The sequence below is a fragment of the Leptopilina boulardi genome, unplaced genomic scaffold (genome assembly GCF_019393585.1).
Source record: "Leptopilina boulardi isolate dan_hultmark-lab unplaced genomic scaffold, ZJU_Lbou_2.1 LbouV2_408, whole genome shotgun sequence".
In the NCBI taxonomy this organism is placed as follows: Eukaryota; Metazoa; Arthropoda; class Insecta; order Hymenoptera; family Figitidae; genus Leptopilina; species Leptopilina boulardi.
In genome coordinates, this window is record NW_026137983.1 from 764,697 (window position 1) to 780,657 (window position 15,961).

The 15,961-nt window shown below is 23.3% G+C and overlaps 3 protein-coding genes across 3 annotated transcripts; 1 reads left to right on the plus strand and 2 right to left on the minus strand.

Moving 5' to 3' along the window:
* Nucleotides 1-145: 145 nt before the first annotated feature.
* Nucleotides 146-1,297, minus strand: LOC127289452 (NADH dehydrogenase [ubiquinone] iron-sulfur protein 6, mitochondrial). The gene is made up of 3 exons (XM_051317394.1): nucleotides 1,128-1,297; nucleotides 547-726; nucleotides 146-316 (listed from the first exon to the last, which is right to left on the minus strand). Exons 1-3 carry the CDS (start codon nucleotides 1,263-1,265, stop codon nucleotides 248-250), a joined length of 387 nt encoding a protein of 128 aa, XP_051173351.1. The 5' UTR covers nucleotides 1,266-1,297; the 3' UTR covers nucleotides 146-247.
* Nucleotides 1,298-2,696: 1,399 nt separating this feature from the next.
* LOC127289453 (synaptotagmin-1) lies at nucleotides 2,697-10,759 on the plus strand. Its single transcript, XM_051317395.1, has 7 exons — nucleotides 2,697-3,040; nucleotides 5,286-5,439; nucleotides 5,620-5,783; nucleotides 6,181-6,467; nucleotides 7,026-7,146; nucleotides 7,670-8,010; nucleotides 9,021-10,759. The coding sequence occupies exons 2-7, from the start codon at nucleotides 5,297-5,299 to the stop codon at nucleotides 9,312-9,314; spliced, it is 1,350 nt and encodes a 449-aa protein (XP_051173352.1). The 5' UTR covers nucleotides 2,697-3,040; nucleotides 5,286-5,296; the 3' UTR covers nucleotides 9,315-10,759.
* A 1,236-nt stretch (nucleotides 10,760-11,995) lies between these two features.
* On the minus strand, nucleotides 11,996-15,478 carry LOC127289454 (60S acidic ribosomal protein P1-like). Its single transcript, XM_051317396.1, has 4 exons — nucleotides 15,290-15,478; nucleotides 12,773-12,926; nucleotides 12,333-12,434; nucleotides 11,996-12,110 (listed from the first exon to the last, which is right to left on the minus strand). The coding sequence occupies exons 1-4, from the start codon at nucleotides 15,359-15,361 to the stop codon at nucleotides 12,097-12,099; spliced, it is 342 nt and encodes a 113-aa protein (XP_051173353.1). The 5' UTR covers nucleotides 15,362-15,478; the 3' UTR covers nucleotides 11,996-12,096.
* Between the last annotated feature and the right edge of the window lie 483 nt (nucleotides 15,479-15,961).

Below are 15,961 nucleotides of genomic sequence, written 5' to 3' on the forward strand. Positions count from 1 at the left end.
TAATTTAAATATTTTTTCAAATTATTTCTTTTTTCTACCTTCAATGATATTGTGGCGGGAAATTTGAATTTCTCTAATTAAAATAATTCATTTCTCTTTATTTTATTTAAGACAACATAATAATAATTAATAATTTTATTCTAAATTTGAATCAATTAATTTATTTAGTTAAAGATTATACATTTTCATTGAATAGATATTTAAATACATAATATATTACAAATATTAACTACCATTGACAAATTGATCAATGATGATGATCTTCTTTGTAAAATCGAAGTCCACAATAACCACAGCTGTGATTTCCTGGCTTATCCTGATAAAAAAAAAATTATTATTAAATAAAAAGAAAAAACAATTGTTTTATTCTTATCACAAATTGAAACTTACAAAAATTAAAATTTTAAAATTTAATTAAACAATTAATAAAATAAGATAATTTATATAAAAACATTTGAAAAACAATAATAATATAATTTACATAATTATAAACAAATCAAATAAGATAATAAAAAGGGTAAAGTAAATTGCTATAATTTCTTTTACCAAATTTATGTAAACTTTAGGATGTCCCAATGGACCACCACCTCCGTCACAGGCAACAATACGATCTTCTCGTGCCATTGGGGGAACATCTTCAATTAATTTTATCGCCCATTTATTATTTATTTCTTTTCCCTCCAATCCAGTGAATCTCACCATTCGATAATCATCAGCATCAAATTTCTATAAAAAATTTCATTTAAAAAAATTTCTTTTACACTTACCTTATTCAATTATAGAAATTTTTTTTATTTTAATTAATTGCAATAATATATTAGCTGTCAATTATTGTTAATATTCTCAATATGGTTTTAAATATAAATAAAATTTAATTATAGAAAGAAAAAATAAAAACTAATGTTAGATTTATGAGACTAAATTAATGACAAGGAAACTTAAGCAGTAATTTTGAAAAAATAGAAAACAAAATCATAAGCATTTTTATAATTCTTATAACTAATAACAAAAAAATTTAAAGAATACTAAATATGTATTTTTAGGAAATAAAATACGAGAACTGACGTAATCAAAATAAATTTTGAGGTTATGTTTTATTAAATATAATTTTTATGACATCCTCCTACCTGTCCAGTGTGAGTTACAACATCTTCGGGTTTATTAGAGGAATATTCACGACTTATTACAGACAAAAATGATTTATTGATAACTGATTGCAATTTATTTACATCTTTTACCAAACAAATGGCTCTTTTAGTCGCCATTTTTTATTTACAATATGTCATTACATCTGATTCGCTGCTATTCAAACAATTATACCAACATTATAAAAATCAAGTAAAAAAAAAAAATTTCTTTTATTTTAATAAAATTTGTCATCTTAATTTTATTTCTAATATAATTGACTAGGAAATTAATTTTCCAATTAGTCAATTAATTACATTTTTTATTTAAATTACAATTGAAAATTGATAATTTAAGTTGAAATTTCATTATAATTGGAATTAAGTTGTTGAAACTGGTGTAAAATTGGCGGGAAATTAGAAATTATATTTAAAAAAATTTAATTTAATTTTAATTTTTTTTTTTATTTATCCAATAAACATTTATGTTTCAGTTCTCAAATTTTATGTTAAAATTTTAAGGAAACTTTCAGTTTAAAAAGTTTTCAAGATTTTGAAATTTTATTTTTTCAAAAATTTTTAAATATTCTTTTCGACAAATTGCAAATAATTAAACAATTTATTTGCAATATTTTTTTAATATTATAAATAAAATGTAAATTAAGAAAATAGAATTAACGAATTTAAAAAAAAAAGAAAAAGAATAAATTAAAAAAAAAATCTGTTTCAGTAAATTTTCTTTAAAATATATGTACATATTTAAAAATTATCGTAAATATTTAATTTGTTTGAAAATTTCATTTCAAATAAATTACATAAAAATTAAACAAATAAATTTTAGAAATTAAAAAAATTTTTTTTTTTTAATTTCACGTGAAAACATCGAGACTAATTTTAAGATTTCATTTTTTTCAATAAAAAATGAAAAAAAAAGTCTAAAATTCTATTCAAATTGATCAAAAATTATTTTTCTTTTCTTCAAACTTTTAATAACGAAAATATTAATTTTCTTATTTTTATTTTTATAAAATTAAAAAAAGAAAAAAAAATATTTATTAAAAAAATAGATTTTAATAATCGCTAAAAAACAAGAAGATTAAATTTTTCCAAAAATAAAAACATTTTTCCTATCAAAGAGAAACACAATACGATCTACATCATTTTCATAAAGCGCATATAAGAAATAATTCCCTTTTCATTGAGTATATTTGTCATCCTTTTTACTTTCATCATATTGAGAAAACAAATCTTGTCAGCAAATAAATTCATGGTCACCAAAGTTTTTTCCAGTATCTCGAGTTCGCAGCTTCTTCTTATATATAGACAAATAATCCACTCGGATGACTCTCAAAGAAATATAATAATAAAATTCTATATTATATAAATAGTTGAAGAATTTTTACGGAAAGAAATTAATTCGGTAAAGGCAACAGGTCGTGTCGTCTGCTTTTTTTTCGAGGAAAGCCGAATTTTCGTGTGAGCCTTTATATATATATACATATATGGTCGTTTCATTTCTTTTTATTTTATTTTTTTTATCGACCGGATACCAACATCAGTCTGGAAATTGCTCTTGGATCTCGTGGGTCACTGTCAAGGGCTTGCGCGTAAAACGAGGAACAAACGCGCAGGAGTTCACGCAGCTCTCCGCGATTAAAATATATATAGATAGTAAGTCTGCCGATTACTCCTAGTGCAGGACATGTTGAATTTTTGAGTTTGCAATAATTTCCTCAGTTCAATTTCCCTCATTCATGGAACATCATTCAATAAATATATTGAATCGCCCGTGACTTATTGAAAAAAAAAAAAAATTATTCTCCAACTTCTCTTCGTGGGTCCCAAGTGTCCCTCAAAAAATTCAATACACTTAAAAAAAATGAAATACTCATATTAGCGGATAAAAAAAAGAGGTGGTAAGTATAATCCATGTGGCATGTTTTTTTTTATATTTCCGCAATTAAATACGACAAAATATTTCATTATTTTATTAAAAATTTGGTATTAAACAATGTTTTTTTTTCTATTTTCTTTTATTTATTTAGTGACAGGACAATAATGAAGGTTTAAGAAATGGGGGTGGCGTTATAATTTTCCATAAGAACGCTTGCGCGCATTTGTCTTGATTATAATTCTTTTTTTTCCACTTTCAATCGGTCACGTTTTACTTTTCAAATCCAAGGGTGGATTTTTTTTTATCCCTTTTAATACGCTCAAGGATCTTTTGGAGCTTTTATCATATTGTAGAAAATTTACATATTTCATCCTCTCTCTCTCTCTTTTTTTTTATATCCGCCTTTATAAATATCGAAATTGGAGCAATATTATTATATTGCAATCTGTATGGAATTTATTTGCGGATGTTGGGGAATTTTTATTAAACTTCCGTTTCTCGCCTCTATAGCCAAGGTTGTGATGAAAGTTTGTTGTTTAATTAAATTCCTCAAAATGATTATTTTTCATATATATATATATATTAGGGATTAAAACTTTTGATGAAATGTAAGGAAAATAAAATTAATTGAAAAATTTACATTTTTTGTTTATTAATTTTATCGTTTGTTATAAAGTAAAAAAAATAACTTTTATACAAAGTTTTTTTTTGTTTTTTAAACATAAATTAGTCACTTTTAGAAGAATCATTTTAGGGTAAAAGCACCAGTTACCGAGGGTGCACCAGTTCTCGATGATTTTAATTTTATTTTTTCTATAAATAGTATATTATTGAAAATTTATAGACAAAAATAATTTGTAAATATTCTTTATACTTTCAACTATAGATTCACTTAATAAAATTTTATATAAACGCCACTAAAATAATTATTCAATTAAAATTAAAATGCATTGCTGTCAATTTTACTCGATTCGTCATTTTCTTAATACTTCAGGTTGATGAGAATAGAATTTTAGAAATACAAATTAATTATATTATTAATTATTTTTTCTGTGAAAAAATATTTGTATATTATTGTAGAAAAACTATATATTGAGTTTGCATGTAAAAATATATGTTAAAATAATTATTTTATATTTTTTAAAAACAAATCATCGGTATCTGGTTCCATATTTTAGGTTTTCTCCATTTTTCGAGGTAATGACTCGAGAATTGGTGAATTCAGTTTTTTAGCTAATGCACCAGTTCTCGATGGTTCGAAACAGAAAAACAAATAAATTAGAAAGTAGGTGAAGTTATTGTTTATCAAACGTCAAACAGTGATCAGAGATGCAAAATACTAATAGCTAAGTTATTTTTTATATTACAAATTAGAAAAAACATGTTAATTTTGAAACATTTATTTTTCTATTTGTCAGATTTATAATAAAAAGTGTGTGCTTAACATATTTGATTAAATGAGCTATTTTTAAATTTTTTAAAAAAAACTTGAATAATTTTCTACTTATTACTGTTTACCAAAAAAAGTTTTCAATTTAATATTTTAAACTAAACATTTACAATTTAAAAAATATATTTCTTTCCTGGTAATTTTCTATGATATTTTAATCTTAAAAATAAATACACACTCGACTTTTTAAGTTTTTGTAAAGGTTAATTGTTAGGTTATTTGTTTACAAAATGTCACCCTCGAGAACTGGAACCGAACCTCGAGAAATTGGTTCGCGACCATCGAGAAATGTTGATTTTGCTTAATTGACATTTAATTACAATTTTTATTTATCAATTTAATTTAATTTATAAAAATAAATATAAATATTGAACATTATTAAATTTTTTATCCAAATATACAAAAATCAAATTTTAATATATATTTACCGCTGAGAAAAAAAATATCAAAGACAGGCGTCGTCTTAAATTCGCGAGAACTGGTGCTTTTACCCAGATGAGAAATTTAAAAAAAAATATTTATTTCAAAGACACTTTCAGCTTTTGCGTAATTATTGTTAAATGTCATTTTAATATATATTTAGTAATATTAATATTTTGACCTTTGATAATTGATTATTAAAAATAAATTAAAAATATAAAGTGGAATTTATTTATATACAATTGAAATGTTGTAATTTTTATTTTTTTATTTCAAAATTGAGAAATTAAAAAAAAATGTTTGAAACATAAAAAGAAAAAATATATATTGTATTATAAGAATTAAAAAAATTTCTCTGTAATGATAAATAGAAAAAATTTATATAAAATAATTGCAGTGGAATAGGAAATGGATACTCACGGTGCTGGAATTTTTGCCATTCTGGGAACAATTGGAGCAGCCACAGGAGCAATTTCAGCGGTTCTCGTTTATACAATCTGTGCTCGTCGTCGTCGTCTTCCTTTATTAAATCCAAGTGGTCCTCTTAACTGGTAATTTTAATTTTCGTTCAATGTTGAAAATAAAAAAAATAAATAAATAAACTTTTCCTAAGATTTATTTGGATAATATTTTTTAAAAAATTGACACAAATTAAAATATTAATATTAATTAAATATATAAAAAATAATAAAATATTTTGTATACGTTTATATTCTTTTCTTTCTAAAAAGGTTCGAAAAGGATCTTCTAAATAGAGCAGCGGAGGAGCAAAAATCAAAGGAAACATCTTTCGATATTTGCCCTAATCGAAAGCTTCCAAGACAAAGTAGCAGTCGTAATGAGGAAACATGGCAATTAAATGACATTGAAAATGCCAGGGAATTGCCTAGAGAAGGTAAATAAATTTTCAATATTTCGAAATTCCATTGCAATTAAATTAATTTTGCATAAAAAATCAAAAAGTATATTCCTATTAAAGAACATTTTTAAAAATAAATTTTTTCTTTTCTATAGAATTTATTAAAAAAAAATTTTATCAGAAAAAAAATCAATTTTGAAAATAATTCAAATAACAAAAAAATTAGTTAATATCAAAATAACACAGATAAAATAAATATAATCTAAATATATATATATAAAGTAGAAAAATGAAATAGAAAATAAAAACTAATAAATATAGTATTTGAAAAAAAATTTTTGTTGAAAAATTGATTTCTCAACAAATTTTTATTGAGTGCAACAATAATAATATTGTCAATAAAATTCTAATAAGTAATTATAATTTTTCTTAGTAAAACGACATTTATCATCGGAGTGTAGTTGCGATGACGCAATTGGAACAACAGTGAGTCCAATTGCACCCCCTTTACCAGGAGGAGCCGTTGTCGCATCAGATGAAAGAATGGTGATTGTAAAGACATTACCAAGGTCCTCCGATAGTTCCTCCAATTCAAGGTTGAATAGCGCAGACAGCGATGAAATTTCCTGTCCAAGATCCGCTAACGAAACAAGAGGTGAAATAGAATTGTGCTTGGTTTACGATGCTTCTGCTGGAATCCTCAATGTCAAATTAATTGAGGTAAATTACCATATACCCTATAGAAAACAAAAATTATTCCTAATAAATTCAATTTTCAAATTTATTTTTTTCATTTATAACATTATTTATTCAATAATAATAATAACAATTATAATAATTTTAATTTGTCTTAATAATTTTAATTTTTCTTATTTTCGATTTTAAGTGTACATATTAAAAAACTCGTATATAGGAAAAAATATTTTTTTACTCACATTTTATTTAAACAATTTAAATTATTAAAAACAAATAAATTTTTTTTTATTAAAATTGAACTAAATATTTTGTTATTTGAAAAGAAACGTAAGATATGAAAATATTTATTTATATGTAAAACAGAAAAAATACGAAAAATAAATAGAAAAATTTTATTTCGATAAAAAAGTTAAAGACAAATGTTTTTGCAGTTATTATTTATAAAAAAAAAAAACTGAAATATTATTTATTTATTAATCGTATTTATTTCTTTATAGGTATGCAATTTGTTAAATTTTTCAATTATTTTTTTTTTAAATTTCTATTTTTGAAATAATTCAAAAAAACTAAATCAACTTACAGGCACGTGATCTACGAGCTCGTGATCTAAGCGAAACAGCGGATCCTTATGCAAAAATTCGATTGCTTCCTGATAAAAATAATGTTTGGCAAACAAGAATTCATAGGCGAACTTTAAATCCAGGTATAAAGAAAAATTCATTTTCTTCTACGCGGATAGAAAAAGTGTTTAAAAATATTTTTATTTGATTACTAATTAAATTAATTTAAAAGAAAAATTAAATACTAATTTTTAGTATTTGTTAGACTTTTAAAATTTAACTTCTTTCACAATTTCTATTATTTTTCATCAGCAATTTTTTTTTTTTTTTTTGCTGAAGTACATTTTTTTTTTGGTTCTGAATTATTTAAAAAAAATTTATTTTTTTTTTAAATACAAATTCTTAAATTTCAAAAATATTTTGAAATGCCAATAATTTATAATAATTTAAGATCCTAAATAACGACAGAAAAAAAAAATTGGAGTGAATCAACAACGTAAATTTTGAAAGGAATTTCTAATAATTATTAATTTCCTTAATTTTTTATGTAAATAATTATTGATTTAAGAAGAAAATAAATAATTTTCCCAAAAAAACAATAATGAAAAATTACAATTGTGTTTTTCTTTAAATTATATGAGAATAATTTTTGTCTATACTCAACAGTTTTTGATGAGGATTTCGTCTTTGAAGTTCCACCTCATTGTTCATTGGCCGAGAGAACCCTGGAGGTTTTGTTCTATGATTTTGATGCATTTTCTCGTCATCGTGGAATAGGATATATAAAGCTTCCGCTAACAAATTTAGAATTAAATTTGACCCCAAAAACAGTGACAAAATCTGTTCTTCGTTATGGTGCTGAAGGTTTTCGTGCACCGCCTCTTGGTGAACTTATGGTTTCATTGTCCTATCAACCATCATGTGAAAAACTAACCGTCATTGTTATTAAAGCCAGAAATTTGCCACTTCCTGATGATACCAGCGTGAATTTTGAACCCTACGTTCAGGTAAATATCAAAAAAAATTTCAATTAAATGAACAAATTTTTTCAAATTATTTTCTTAATTTTTTTTTTTTCATAATTTGCACAAAAAAGAAAATTTAATTAAAGCCGCGCGTTGAGGAGGGATCTAACTTATTTATTACCAAATTTTAATTGCATAGAAGAAAAAAAAAAAGAAAAATTCACAAAATAATTGAATTAAAAAAACAAAATTTAATTAAGTTGTACCTTATGTAAATAAATTGTACAGTAGATAATTAATTTTAAAAGAATTGAACTTTTTCAAACAATTAAAATTTTAATTGAATTTAATTTTTTTAATAATTGAATTAAAAAAAATTTGAAATGCTAAATTATTAAATATTTAATGAATTTACTTTTTAGACGTTTGATTTTTACTGTGAATAAATTAATAATGTAAATTAATTAAAAATTTTTTTTTTTTTTTTTTATTATTGAAAATGGAAAAAAGTGAACAATTTTTTTAAGAATGTTTTGTTTTTAATTTGAAGGAAAAAAATAATAAGTATATTTTAAACTTTGTATTCAAGGATTAATAATTCTTTAGTTTATTTTAAAAAAAAAAAAGTTTTTTTAAATTATTTTTTAAAAATAAAATTAGAATAATCCGGCCAAAAATTTTGTAGTATTATTTTTGCATACCATTAAAAATATGTTTTTAATTTGAAAAAATAATATGAATTTGTATTGTAATTTGTTCAAAATATAATTGAGTGAATGTTACAATTTCAATTAATTTAAAACAATATTAATTGAAAAATAATCTTTTAATTAAATTGTAGATATTAAAAATATAGAAATAAAAATTTTATGATTATATTATAAATTTTTCTTGATAATTCAAATAAATTAACAACGCAATACTTAAATTTTAATATTGAAAAATATTTTGAAATTCCTTTTTTTTGGAAAGAGTTGAAAATTTATCAAAATTGAAATTTTCTTTTTTTCAATTTTTTTTTTTATGTAATTAAAAAAAATGAATTAATTCAGGTGACAGTGATTCGGGACGACAAGAGCGTGAAAAAGAAAAAGACTGGTGTTCGTAGAGAAGGCTCGAGTCCTGCATGGAGTGAAATTCTCAATTTTGATATAAGCAGCGAAGCATTGTCCACATCACGATTACAATTTTATGTGTTGCGGGCAGCTGGTCAACTTCTAGGCAAATGTGAAGTTTCTGACAAATGCCATCGGGAATTATTCCGTCGTGTTTTATCGGGAACGGGAGCCTCCGCCCAATGGATATCATTAACGGAACCTGAAAATTCTGGCGATATTGCCGAATAGAAAAAAAAGAGAGAGAGAGAGAGAGAGAGAGAGAGAGAGAGAGAGAGAGAAAGAAAGAAAAACCATCAGGGTCAAAAATCAGTACAACTCTTTTTGCAAAATTATTTTTCTGCAATTCACTATTTAATCGATCGTTTCAACAAATAAGATTAAAAATTTTTTTAAAAACTAAAAATGACAAATATTAATTTAAAAAAAAAAATAATAATTAACAAACAAAAAAGAGAATTTTAATAACAAGAAAAAAAAACCCCCGATCGATTTGATGATCCGATTTCCCCGATCTTGTCCATCGAGCTTATTCTAAATCGGAACCTAAAAAAGCCTCAAGAGTCATGCTCGATATATATATATATTTTTTTATATTTAAAGTTATTTTCCTACTCAGAAACTTTAAACTTGTTTTTCAAATAGATGAATAATTTAAAATATAATAAAAAAAAACTGTTGACTAGTTAAAGAGATCTTTAGTGTATAATAAATAAAAAAAAAATAATTACTTGTACAGAAAAATGATAAATTGAAAATAAAAGAGATCTATAGACTTGCGAGGTTTTTTGGTTTTTCTGATTAGAAATGGTTGCGTGGGCCAGGGCTTGATTTGTCCACTCGTCGTAAGTGAAAATGTACAAGAAAAAGCTGTAAAATAATTTCGCTGAGCTCTCTCTTTTTTCTTTTCATCTGTCTTCCCTCACAAAAAGCTATTTTTCTACTCCCTCTGAAAATTCGTAAATAATTCATTTTTTTTTTTTTTTGCTCAATCATCCAATATTCTTTTATTTCCAATTTTCACATCAATTTTTCCCGACTGTGAAAATGAAAGTTCCATTTTTTTTATGACTTTGATACAAATTTTATTATTGTAATAGAATTTTCAATTATGTTGATGGAATTGTTATGACTGTAATTTTTTTTTTATTACGATAGAATTTTATTTGCCAGTATGAATATGAATATATAAACTATACATTAAAATTTTTTTGAAAATGAATTTTTATCGTAGCTACCATTTTTTTGGTTGAAAATTTTTTAATTAGAATAAAAATTCTACAATACAATTATTATCTAAACTTCGTTATGAATGAATTTTTATCATTATAAAGCAACGCACTCGTCTTTGAAAACTGAAACCTAAGCACGCACAAAATGCAATGATTTGCCGTTCCAAAGATGCAATTTTTGTCAATTATTTTTCACGAAGAAATAAGAGATTCTTTTAAAAGTTGTACATTTTCACTGATCTTACGACAGAGTTAAACGAATGCATTTTATCTACTGATAATATATATTATATTATAAAAATATAAAATTTTATGATGCGCATGCACCATCATTTTTGTAAGGCTTTGATCCTTGCTGCACACATAATAATGAAGAAAACTATTTTTTTGAACTGTTTCATTTGACTATTTAAATGTATCTTTAGCGTATATATATATAGATAAGTACAAAAACAAAAATGGTATGAAAACGTGTCTAATAAAAAATTCTAATAACTTTATCTTAATCTTCTTTTCCCGTATGATCAAAATTTTCTTCATATAGCTTTCTCAAAATTTTTAAAAAATAATTTGAAATCAATGAAAAACAAAATTTGGTTAAATAAAAAATTTATAGAGAGAATTTCGTTAAATAACAATAATTTAAACAAATTTAATGAACATTTTCGTAATTACAAAAAATCAAAAACTAAAATTCCATGAGAATTTCAACTTTTTCAGTTATTGTAGACTGAATTAATAAATTTATTTTTGTAAAAAAAGTTGATGAGAAGTCATAAGTAAAATTGAGGGTCCCGATTAAATAAAAAAAAAATTGAAAATTTTAAACATATACCATGTAAAGAACAGAAATGCGCAACTTTTTTTTTTATCTTCGACATTTTTTTTTGTAGAATTATTATTTTTAATAATAATAATGAAGAAAAATTGAAATATTTTTCTTTCTCAATTTAATTTAAATTTAAAACATAAATCGTCATATTTTAAACAAATCTTTACGAAATTAATTGAAATTTGGTATACATATTTATTTGGGTTCAGAGAAGTCGATGAAATTATTAAAAAGTTAATTGTTTAATTTTTTTTTCTTTTAATAAAAATTGAGACATGTCAATATTTATGTTTTCTCAACTTCAGCGACAAAAAGTATGTTTTTAAATTGAAAGAACTTCAAGTGAGAGATTTGTTTATTATAATATGAGCGACACCACGTCAAGTGATCGCATCGATTTAGGCTATTTTGATAAATTTTTATAATATTGATAATTTGTGTTTCTTTATGGGTCAAAAAAAGAAATCCTAAGTATTTTTAAAAAATTCAAAATATTTTTCAAAATATTGCACATTTAAATTTTTTGTAATTTTTTTGATTTATTATAACTTCCGTAATTTTTAACCAATCAGGATAAATTTTTTTAAAAAATACTTTCATTTAGATGCTTTTTCATGAAAAAAATTTTGAAAAAAAAATTCAAAAATTTTTATTACAAAAAACAATTTTAATTGTTTAAATAATTCGAAAAGTAAATCTTCGATTTTTTTCAAAAAATTCATGAACATTCTCTACAATGTGCTGAAACAAAGATTTTCAATAATCATCTGTTATAATAATTTAGATTGTTAAAAATGCTATTAAAATGTAGCATTAAATTTTCAGTTTGATTAGAAAAGATTTGCAAATTTTTCTTTTTAGTTTCAAGGTCAGTTTTATTAAAATTTCATTGCACAATATAGTACAGTCGAAAAATTATTGGACCCATTGGTGACGATTCATCGACTTTTTAGTCAAAGAGACCTGAAACAAGAAGAAAATTATTGTAAACACGAATATAATTTAAAAATTTGGAATAAATTATTTAAAAAAATTTAATTCTCATTTAATAAATCTGTCTTCAATAGAAAATTTGATTTCAGTAGCTAATACATGCTAAAATAATCATAGAATTATTTCCCAAGAATTTGGGGAAAAAAATGTTAAATATATATATTTAAAAAAAAAAAATCATGTTATTCGTACCAAAGCCCATGTCATCGTCGGATTCTTCTTCTGGTTCTTCCTTCTTCTTCTCCTCCTTGGCAGGAGCTGCATCACCGCCTGCAGGAGCAGCAGCAGCGGCCGCTGTTTTTTTTTTTCAAAAAAATCCACATTTTAAACTCAAATTTTAACACAATAACATTAAAATTAATTAATAATATTAATTATTTTATTAACATTTTTCTTTTATAAAAATTCAATTTCTGTTCTGTAGATTAAAAAAAAAATAGAATTAAAAAAGAAATTGAAAGAGATTTGTTGCTCAAAAAAGCCGAGGACTCAAACTATAGTTATCGATTAAACCCACAAGGCTAAAATGTTCAATTGATATTTCCTCTCTCGCTGTCCGATCTAGTCGTTTAAAAATAAAACCAGTCCGGAGGATGATTGGAGGAAAATAAAATAATTAATTTTTAACGTACCACCACCGGCGGCGGGTGCTGCTCCAACGCCGGAGCCGATCTTTGTGATCAGTTCCTTAACGTTGACTCCTTCCAGGGCTTTGGCGAAGAGTCCTGGCCAATAGGGTTCAATGTCGACACTAGCAGCTTTCAAGATGGTTTGAATTTTCTCACCCTGCAAAATAAAAAAAAACCATGTTCAAAAATTAAAAAACCCAAAATATTCAAAGTTCGTTTCAAAAAATTAAAATTATTACCAAAAATTGAAAAATAATTTTAGAGAAGAGACTCAGTAAAATTGAAAATTACTCTATGCCAATATTTTGAGACGCATGAATAATGGCTCTAAATTTAATTTTTGTTTACCCAAAAATTATTTCTTGCCAAATTTTTATTTCATCAAATTATTATTTAACATAAATTCCATTTAACCAAATTTTTATACTAAAAAATTGTTTGTTAACGGATTTTACAGAAAAAATTCTTTTCTTGACGAATTTTCATTTGTTCGAATATATATTTTTGACAAAATTCTTAAAATGCAGAATTTTTATTTTACAGAATTTTCATTTGTCCAAATAAATATCTAACAGAAAGTTTTTGGATGAAATTTTTAAAATGTTGTGTCCCTTCCTTGAGATAAACTTATTTTATTTCTATCTATGAAAGTGATTTAAGGAAATACATACAGAACTAAACGTAGACATTGTGATTTAGATAAAATCAGTATTATTGAACAATAACAATTATTTTTGAAATTAATTGATATAATGGTAAAGCAGATTCTATTTATCGAAAATTAATCTTCTCTTTTGATAATAATGTAATTTGATTTATGTTATTCTTTACTGTATAAACTTATAATGAACTTTAGCCATTATAGCGCCTACCTAGATTTAGTTAATATTTTATATTTTGTATTGTTACTTACGTAACTATTAGAATTTAGGAGTACTTTTGTACGAAAGGGCATGTCCCGTTATGTTCTAAATAAATAAATAAATAAATAAAAAAATTAACCATTCAAAAGTTATCAACGAAAAAAAAACAGGCGTCGATTTACGTTCAAAAAAAAGTCGAAAAAATCGATTTTTTTTATTTTAATTAAATTTAATTCGTTTATAAGTATTTTAATTTAAATAATTAATGTTAATTTCTAAAAAAAAATTCAATTTTAGAGTTTTATTTTGAAATTTTTTTAAATAATTGAACTTTAAAAAGAAATAATAAAATTATTAAAAATAATTGAATTTTTGAAGAGTTATAGTTGAAATTTTTTATAAACAATTAAATTTCAGACAATAATGAAATTTTACAGAATTGAAAATAATTTTAGCTATAACATTTTTTAAAAGTGTAATTAAATTTTCAAAGATTTACAATATTCATATTTTTGAATTTTAAACTTCAAGTGATTTTTAGTTGAAATTTTTTCTTATTTCTGTTGATAAAGAATTTATTAGAAATAAAAAGACAAAAAATTGAATTATCAAAAGTTTTCAATTGAAAAATACTTTCAAATAATTGAATTTTTTAAGAATAATGCAAAAAAATTCAAAAAGTTTTATATGAAAAATTTTAAAAAATTAATAAAAGATTTTAAATTTAAATTTTTGATAATTTTATTTGATTTTTTTAAAATTGTAAACAATTATTAAATTTCATAAAACTTTTAATTGAAAAATAGTTTAAGATAACTGAATTTGTGAAGAATTTTATTAAAATTATTTAAAATAATTAATTTAGATAAAAATTGTATTTTCTTTAAAAATTTTGTAAAAAAAAATGTTAAAAAAGTCGCATCTTATTAAAATAAGTCGAAAAAAGTCAGAAAAAGTCGTATAATCAGAGGCCTGAAATTTGAATAAACGAAAATTCGGTTAGAAAAGAATTATTTTTGTAAAATAAAAATTCATTTAGGTAAATAATTATTCTGTCTATAATAAAAATTCTAAAAAATTAATTTCATAGCTTACTCATGTCATTTTTAAAATTTAAAGCCATATTTCATTATTAAAAATTAAAAAATTTTTTTTGCAATATTTTAGAATTTTTTTTGTTGAAAAAATTGGATTTTCCAAAATTCATACAACTTTAGAAACAAATTTATAATTCGGTGCTTTCAATTTCCATTTAAAAAAAGTAAGGTTATGTAAATAATCAATGTTTTATTTTCAAAATACTTCGAAATAGGAAAAAAATTAACAATTTTTATAAAATACAAACTTTTATTTCAAGCAATATTGATCACAAATGCGAAAAATAAATGAATTGAAATAAGGAAAATTCAATTTGTATGTTAACAAAACAATACATGATGCTTTTTTTCAAACCAGAACCACGTGGGGATTAGATATATATTATTAAAATTAACAAACTCTCTCTAAGTATCAAAAAATTGATTCTCAATTTAAAAAAAATGACTATATCAACAAATTAATTAACGAAATTTAAAAAGTTATTAAAAGAATGATTTATTATGCGAATGCATTACACAGGTTAGAAAAATTCGATATCAAAATATTTTTGTCAACTTACCGTTACGGCGACATCGTCGTCAGCCAAAATTAAGGCGGAATAAACACATGCAAGTTCTGCTTTTGTCGACATTGTTTTTTTGATTAAATTTTATTGCGAATAAACGTGTAGTCGCCAAAAAAAATTGGCCTTAGCTCCACAAGAGAACCGACACGTTCAAAAGGCAATTTGCAAAAGGAAAGATGGCAACCACCAGACACAGATACCGGAAATCGGAAACGACAGCAGCACCCTCTCATATATATATTAAACATCTTATCGACAGAGTGTTTCTTCAATTTTTAAAAATTGTATCGCTCATTTTTTTATTACTTTTTTTCATTATAAACAACGATAATTTTTACAATACAATTTAATACTTAAATTAACAAATAAATATGTTCCAATTTTATTTTAAAAAAATGATAATTTAATTTGAAATTCCCGCTAAAATTTAATTTTAAAATAAGAATTCGTCTGCTGTATATAAACACACAAATTCTCTGCAAAAATGATAAATTTCTGAAAAAAGTGAATTTATTTCATTTCATATTTAAAGATTAAGTTAATGTAATAAAAAAAACACTGAGTGATTAAGTAGAAAGAGAGAATTCGTTTTTATCGTAAGAGCATGTTTGGAATTTCTTGCAATTTGTCGTTAAATTATCAGTGGCGTGGCGAAAAAAAAACCTT

Coding starts and splice junctions, on each gene's coding strand:
- LOC127289452 (XM_051317394.1), bottom strand. CDS start 1,265: ATGGCGACTAAAAGAGCCATTTGTTTGGTAAAAGATGTAAATAAATTG. Junction 727..1,127: donor TTGTAACTCACACTGGACAG/GTAGGAGGATGT, acceptor AATTTTTTATAG/AAATTTGATGCTGATGATTA. Junction 317..546: donor CTAAAGTTTACATAAATTTG/GTAAAAGAAATT, acceptor TTTTTTTATCAG/GATAAGCCAGGAAATCACAG.
- LOC127289454 (XM_051317396.1), bottom strand. CDS start 15,361: ATGTCGACAAAAGCAGAACTTGCATGTGTTTATTCCGCCTTAATTTTG. Junction 12,927..15,289: donor ACGACGATGTCGCCGTAACG/GTAAGTTGACAA, acceptor TTTATTTTGCAG/GGTGAGAAAATTCAAACCAT. Junction 12,435..12,772: donor AGCACCCGCCGCCGGTGGTG/GTACGTTAAAAA, acceptor AAAAAAAAACAG/CGGCCGCTGCTGCTGCTCCT.
- LOC127289453 (XM_051317395.1), top strand. CDS start 5,297: ATGGATACTCACGGTGCTGGAATTTTTGCCATTCTGGGAACAATTGGA. Junction 5,440..5,619: donor CCAAGTGGTCCTCTTAACTG/GTAATTTTAATT, acceptor CTTTCTAAAAAG/GTTCGAAAAGGATCTTCTAA. Junction 8,011..9,020: donor ATTTTGAACCCTACGTTCAG/GTAAATATCAAA, acceptor GAATTAATTCAG/GTGACAGTGATTCGGGACGA.